The 7816-nt window shown below is 35.5% G+C and overlaps 1 protein-coding gene across 1 annotated transcript in view; it reads right to left on the reverse strand.

The window, feature by feature from the left end:
* SREBP (Sterol regulatory element binding protein) overlaps nucleotides 1-7554 on the reverse strand; it is a 132344-nt gene extending 124790 nt beyond the window's left edge. The window contains exon 1 of the mRNA XM_083124230.1: nucleotides 7104-7554. Coding sequence (XP_082980356.1) covers nucleotides 7104-7224 — 121 coding nt within the window. The 5' untranslated portion in view covers nucleotides 7225-7554. The remainder of the gene's footprint in view (nucleotides 1-7103) is intronic.
* Nucleotides 7555-7816: the final 262 nt, after the last annotated feature.

The raw sequence follows: 7816 nt of genomic DNA on the forward strand, positions 1-7816 counted from the left end.
TATATATATATATATATATATATATATATATATATATATATATATATATATATATATATATATATGTATGTATATATAAAGGTCAATACAGACACAATTCCCTGACTTTTCCCGGTTTTCCAGGTCTGTCGCCACCCTGAATAATTATACAAGAAACAAATAAAAAATACTGTCATATTGATAAATCTCAAACGGGTCAACAAATCTTTTAAAATATGTCCCCTCCTACACATATTGAACAATAATTTCATGCAGTTCAGTGTCTTTCAGCCTCAAATGTCAATACACGAAACAATTGCCAAATGTTTTGGACAAAACACGCTGAAACAGTTTATATAAGGAAAACCTGTGGCTTTTGGTTACAAAATGTGGGCACTCTGTGGTTCAAATGGGGGTACTGTTGTAACTTTGAACTTTACCAAGGACAAAGAGGCAATTTTGATAAAACTCCTCTGGGACCAAGTGTTGTGGAATCTCACTTGTGCACTACCATCGAAGAACAAGAAGAATATGAAATCAATTTTGGAGGTTCTTTTACAACATTTCACTTTTAATTTAGTTAAAGGAAATGGTATTTCGAGCAAGTAGTAGTTAGGGAGCTACAGAAGACAAGTGTCATAGATATGAAAAAGATGAAACAAGGGGATTTTAATTATTGTTTCAACAGGAACAATGACATTTTGGTTCTTTGGTAGAATGACAACAGCCCAGTTACTAAAATTATTCTGACAGGTTAGTTTACTTTGTCAACAATATTCTCCATTTCCTGTTTTGCATTATTTTTAGACTTCCAAATAAAATCGAGAGTTTGGTAGATGAGTCATGCAAAATAACCATTTATTTTTGCTTTTATTACTATTGCGAGTATAGAACTTGAATATAACAAATATGTTATCAATCTAATTTGTCATCTTGATTGGTTGATTGATTTGCTTTATTTTACTTCGCATCTTGTGCCACTTCTGGCTAATTTGAAAAAATGGGAATTAGTGATGATATGATGAATGGATACTCAAAAACATCCATGCCCACACCAGAACTTGAACCTGGGATCCCTGGCATCGTAGCGCGATGTGCTAACTACTCCGCCACAGGGGCCGGCAATTGTCATTTTGTGACAGCATATCCATATAGAATGTGTATTTAGCCTAAAATAAAATGGTGATGTAGTATGTTATATGTTCTATTATTCATTCCTAATTTTTACCCTTGAGGTCCCAGTGATCTCGTATGAGATCAGCTACCCACTAACAAATAGTGCATGGCAAACAGAAAATTTCAATTTAGTTGCTCATATTTCATCATCAGAAGTAAATAGACAAAAATAAATAAAAATTCAAGAAGAAAAGGTACTCTGGGACTTCGTGGGTTAAGGTGATATGCCTCTAACTTTCTACAATTTCTTGTGTGGAGTCAATGGATAATGCTATGTATTCAAAAAATATATATATAAATAGTCGAGGCTTTATAATGCAGAAAGTCCGGTGGAAATTGTTGCCATGCTATAAGCAGTCAAAATTTGGGTTGCATGACTTTTGAAACACACTGTATTTTCAAATAACATTCTGTTATACTTTTACTTACTTAAATGCTGCTTACAGTACACCATTTCAGTTGAAAAATGAGAACAATAGCTTCTAGATGCACTGAACAATATGAAAAATTTGCTGATGTCAATACAAGGCAAGATATAAACTTTACTGATATTCTAATAATATGATATAAAATTGGAATTGTTTCTTGAAGAATGTGAATAACACTAGCCTGCAATGGTTCTGCGGTAAAAATGAAAATAGGTGATTCAAATGGACATCAATGACCTAAATCCGAAACCAGCAGCAGCAGTTTATGTGTATCACGTCCTGTTGTTGCGCAATGTAAGTTTTCCTGTTGTATAGCTACATTATATGTGCAGTGAAGTAATACTAGCGCATGTCTCCACATTATGCTGAATATGAACAAATATGTTGAAGGAAACAAAAATTAAATGACAAATACATTAGATATGTTGCACAATGGCACTGTTGAAACCTTTGTGGGTGCTATATGTTCAGTGGGAAGGTACAGAAAATACATTCCTTTGCGAATAAACTGTAATACTTATGTTTCAGATTGAAGGTAGGTTACCAGGATAAATCTTTTGCTTCACATAGTGCATGTAACACTTGTATTGAGGGAATACATTATTGGTGTAAAGGACAACAGAAGGCAAAAGCCTTTCACAATACCTATGGTGCGGCGCGAACAGAAAAATCATCACGATGACTGTTATATTTGTTTGTCCCAGGTTACTGCTTTACAACAACAAAAAAGGAATTAAATACTGCAATCTAACATCAGTTAGGAGGCCTATTCCACATGGACCTGACTTGCCAGTACCTAAACCACCAGAAATGACAATGAATTTGGAAGCAGTTCCTCATATTCAAGCGATGATGAAATGTATCCCGAAACAGAAGAGTTAGACACTTCACCGAAACTATTTACCCAACATGAGTTGAATGATTTGGTACGTCACCTAGAGCTCATGAAAGAAAAGAGTGAATTTCTTGGCTCAAGACTACACAAAAATAATATCTTGGTTCCTGGGGTTACATTTTCTTGGAATACAAATTGTGACCAACATTTTCGGAAATACTACACATAAGAAGATCAACTGGTATTTTTTAATGATATCCCTAATCTTGTGCAGCAGTTAGGAGAGGAAACATATGATCCCAGTTCCTGGCATCTTTTTATCGACTCCTGCAAACGAAGCCTTAAAGCCGTTTTGCTACACAATGGGAATAGATTAGCATCCATTCCTCTTGCACATTCTACATACCTAGCAGAGTCATATGAAACATTGAGGTTAGTTCTGGACAAAATTAAGTACCAGGAGCATCAGTGGCAAATATGTGGTAGCCTTACTGGGACAGCAGGGAGGATACATGAAATTTCCCTGTTATGTGTGCGAGTGGGATAGTAGGGCCAGAGACAAACATTGGAATACTCTATATTGGCCTGAAAAAGAGGAACAAAAATCAGGATTGAGAAATGTTACAAAAGGGAGTCTTGTAGATAGTCAGATAATTCTCCTTCCACCATTATACATAGAACTTGGAATTGTCAGTTTGTAAGGGCATTAGACAAGAGTGGCCCATGTATCCAATACTTATGCATGAAATTTCCTACATTATCACAAGCTAAAGTCAGAGAAGGTGTATTTGATAGACCGCAAATTTGTAAGCTGATGATTGATGACAATTTCAACAAGACAACGTTTAGTTACATGGCACCTAAAATCTGGAATGCACTCCCGAACGAAATAAAACTACTGAACTACAAACACTTTTGTAGGGCAGTATATGATTCACTGATTGATGATCAGAAGCAAAGTAAGACCACATATGATTAAAAACTGGAATTTCATGTGAATTATTGAAAAAAAAAACTGGAGCGAAACCAAGTAATAATACATGTATATTATTATTTTTTCATTTATTTGCACACATGCACTGTATATATTTCATCATCTGTTTTCTTTTTGTGATTTTCCTTGTGTATTAATAGTTTTTTTATGTAGTGTCTTATAATCTTCAAGTATAATAATTTACCTAGGTACTCTCGTAAATCTTTCTTTGTCGGGTTAGGTGGTAGATCAGCATTTGCTGAACCTCACCAAAGAATAAAGACCATTGAAATTAAAACAAAATTGAAGAAGATGCATGGGAAGCATTCAAAAAAGTTGTGAGGAAATTTATTGTTAAAGTGAAGGACTGTACAAAGATATTGTGAGAAACGTTGGACAAGTTCAAAGTGCTTGGTTGTAATGTGAGGTTGGTTATTCCTTGCATTTAACATAGAATATATAATCTATTTTATGTATTTAGACACTCACAGGGCTCGAAAAATCCCAGTCGCCAGGTCGACTAAAAATTTCAGCCTGACGACTGTGATCTTTTGCTGTAATATTGCTGTTCTTTTAAGTTTGCATTGTACGAATTTTTGAAGATTCAAAGTTCAAATTGCAGTACAGTGTAAGTTAGCAAATGATTAATTTTTAAAAAACTCAATATTCTGACCAAGTCAGAAATTTATTTTATTTTAAAACATAAACTAAATGTAACGTTTCAACCTTTTAGCAAGGTCTTCTTGAGACTCTGTACCAAGTACAAAAATAAAATTTCTTCGATCTTTACATATTTTAAAAATAGCTTATTTACAATCCACACATTACTTTCAAATGTGCATATCTTAGGAATGAATCAAACAAAATGAAACTGGTCTTATTTGAAGATAGAGATAATTTCAGCTTCTGTGCGTTTGTGTGTAAAATTTTCCAATAAAATTTGATGATGGATGTTCTTCCAGGTAAGAAAAAATGTATTTCAAATTTGCACGTAGGGCATTTAAGGCTTGGATGTGTACTATGTACCCTGTTCAAGACAGTTTTTATATTTTTAAGGAAATAATAGAGATCTCCAAGAAACTCATTCATATTCTTATATTCCACTCATATTTCTTCTCATCTCAAAGGCTACAGCTTCCAACAGATAACAGACCTCCATCTTCTTCAGTCAATTTACATTTGAGACATCCAAATAGGAAAAAAGGGGGGGGCAAACAACTACTGCTGTCAGGAGAAATGCTACAACCATGTGGGTTATCAGCAGGAAAAAGCATATTCTAGTCCTTCAGATGAAAATGGGATCAGTTATGATATTATTGGCTTTTTAGTTTTTTCAAATTTCCTTACATTTCAAGGTTATTATGCATTATTTTGAGCATTGTTTAACAAAAAAATTTCTGGTCCCATTATCTACAATGAGAATGAGAAATCTATTGTATCTATGTTCTTATTTTCAATTATATAATGCTATCAGGAGTTTCAATGGTTGATAAATGCAGCACTGCTTTAGGTAAGAGTTTCATATATTGGATATTTTGTGTTTCACATGGCTCGTACTTACCAATTGTGTATTGCGGAACATAGTTCAAGGTGCCATTATACTTTTTACACAAAAACAAACACAATTTTTCACATACAGAGTGATTTCTTTGATTCCTTTCCTCGCTTCCATAACACACAATATGGCGGCCACATCTTGATTCACATTGTGGGTATGCAGTGTTTCCTACCTTCTTCACCAAAAAATACCTACTATCGTGTTAGTCACAGGTGGAAATTGTACATTAGGCATGGATAGCTTACGGATAGCACCACAAACCGTTATGCCCGGTAGCAGACGGATAGCCCCACTGACAGGGGGTTACGTCATGAAATGTGTGCTGCATCCGGTTTAGGTACGGGAGGCAAATTGTGTGTCGGTGAGACATTTCTCTTGAAAAATACATGATTTCCCGGTCAAATATATTCCATAATGAAAGAAAATACGTCGACGAACGTTGTAAACCTTAGACAAACTCATTTCCGTAAGTAGTTTCTTGTGTAAAAATGAAGAAATGTGTTTCCAATATACAAAACTGTTACCCTGCTTTAACGTCACTGAAGTTTTGGATAGGAGATTTAGTGTAAACTGTGCCTTGTAGTACAAGTCATCATGTGGTGCTTCTTTGTACTTAATGCTCACAACAGGAAACACTGATATGATACATAACCTTCGTAAACTATGGAATCATTCTCCATTTCTAGCAGGCATTCTTGTGACATGCTTCTTAATTTCTGATTGAAACTAAATCATCGCATTGTATCTGAGGAAATCTAAGGTGTATGAATTTTTCAAGCGAGAATCTAGAATATATTTATTTGAGTGGCTGGAGAAAGAATATCCATAACAGCATGTAATTTGTGTGCTACTTGATAATTCACCTCCGATTGATTGATTGAATTGGTGTTTTAAGTCCACTTTATGCACAGTGAGGACTGGACCTAGTTTAAAGTGGGATCCGAACCACTATGATGATAATCCACTTCTGCAACTATGTAGTAAACATGTATATTTTCAAGGTTTTTTGTTAGCTTTGATGCTCTTGGTAATGTTCTGCTTTTGTTGGGTTTGAAGTGTTAGATTTAGTGCTGTTAGTATTTTCACCCTGTAAATATAGAAATCTAGAGAAAAGAAAATTCACATGAAAAATTGGTAACAGTTTCATAGATCGGAGACACATTAAAATCGGATATTTTGTGTTTTGCATGGTTCGTACTTACCAATTTTGTATTGCGGAACATAGTTCAAGGTGTGATTATGCTTTGACATGAAAACAAACACAATTTTTCACATTCTGAGTGTTTCTTTTTATTCCTTTCTTTCCTTCCAGAACACACAATATGGCGGGCACATCTTGACTCACGTTGTAGGGGTAAAATTCAAGTATCCCCAAAATGCATTTTTTCAAATTTACAAGAGAAATTACTTACCGAATGCAGTTTCTTTAGAATTGTGGAAGTTCGGGGAAGTGTTTTCTCGCATCATTCATTCAATTTTGCCTGTAAATCATCTATTTTTCAATATAAATGTGTGACCAATGCACGAAAGCTCTTGCATCCATATACTTCCAGATGAATGTAGCCTGTGTGTGATGACGTAATCCCAGTCAGTGTTTCCAAATACGTGTTTTTTGTAACTGAAGAAGGTACGTTTCTGCAAATGGTTTGTGGGGCTATGCGAGAATGGTGTGAGGAGCTACGCTTTATTTTAAACCACTTTTTAACTATTGTAACCTATACGTGATTCTACCTAACCTTACCGGAAATGGTTCGTGGGGCTCTGTATGAATGGTTCGTGGGGCTATGCGTCAATGTTTTGTGGGGCTACGTAGGTATTTTTTGGTTGAGTGGGGTGGAAACACTGCATGCCGACTACGGTAGTGAAACTGTGACCGCCATTTAGCGTGTTACTGAAGGGGAAAAGAAACGAACAAAACTTACTTCATACGTCGAAAATATAGATTATTTCAGTCAAAAAAACGAAATTGTACCTTCAAGATAAGTATCAATGTGAAAAAGAAGAAAATAAAGGAATTTCAGGCGTTTCGGGGATACTTAACATTTAATCAAGAACATAAATTGTTATTACTTTTGTTAGTCGTTAGTCTCTTTCCAAAAAGTGACAGTTAACCGTTGCTCGAAAATCAACTGTTAACTCTGGACTATTTCTTACCATCTAAGCCTGACATTTCACTTATATTAAATCCATCTGTCGATGAGAAATTATTTCCGCTGGTATAATCCATACTATCTTGTCGTGGCTCGTTCACGTCCCACCGCACTTGTTCTTCCATATCTATACTTCTTTTTGGAAACTATACACACGCAAGCTCTTTGAACTAGCAGTTCTTTGGGTAGTTATTACAAAGTACTTGTTTTACGTCATAAATGTTCAGAGACTGACGTACAGCAACATGATACACTACCAAATGTATTAAACACACGCATCTGCGGTTTGTCTAACAATACGAGTAACCGCTTCTAGTCTCAATATTTACTCACAGATAAATATAAACAAACGTATATGTATGAAAACAATTTCACTCCTGAATCACTGATGGATACATTTACGTTATTTTGATACCATTTACATCAGGTTACTCTTTCTCCACCAATCACATAACAGAACGGATCTGGTGATTTTACGTCACCAGCAGACGTACAGCAAAGAGGTAACAGCAGGTAACGTGGATGGAGGAGATCGTTGGGTGTCAAGAGTAGAAACATTTTTGCGGAAATTAAGGCCGTGTCCGAAAGGTGCAAGACCGTACTTGAAGCGAGCATCCTCCGAGTATGGTCTTGGAGTGCGGTCTTCAAGTCGTGGACTGGAAGGGCAAGTCTTTCGAATTGTACTTCGACTGCAGCGCCAAATACGATCAGTAGATA

This window comes from Lepisma saccharinum, chromosome 6, assembly GCF_977018435.1.
Source record: "Lepisma saccharinum chromosome 6, izLepSacc3.1, whole genome shotgun sequence".
NCBI classification, from domain to species: domain Eukaryota; kingdom Metazoa; phylum Arthropoda; class Insecta; order Zygentoma; family Lepismatidae; genus Lepisma; species Lepisma saccharinum.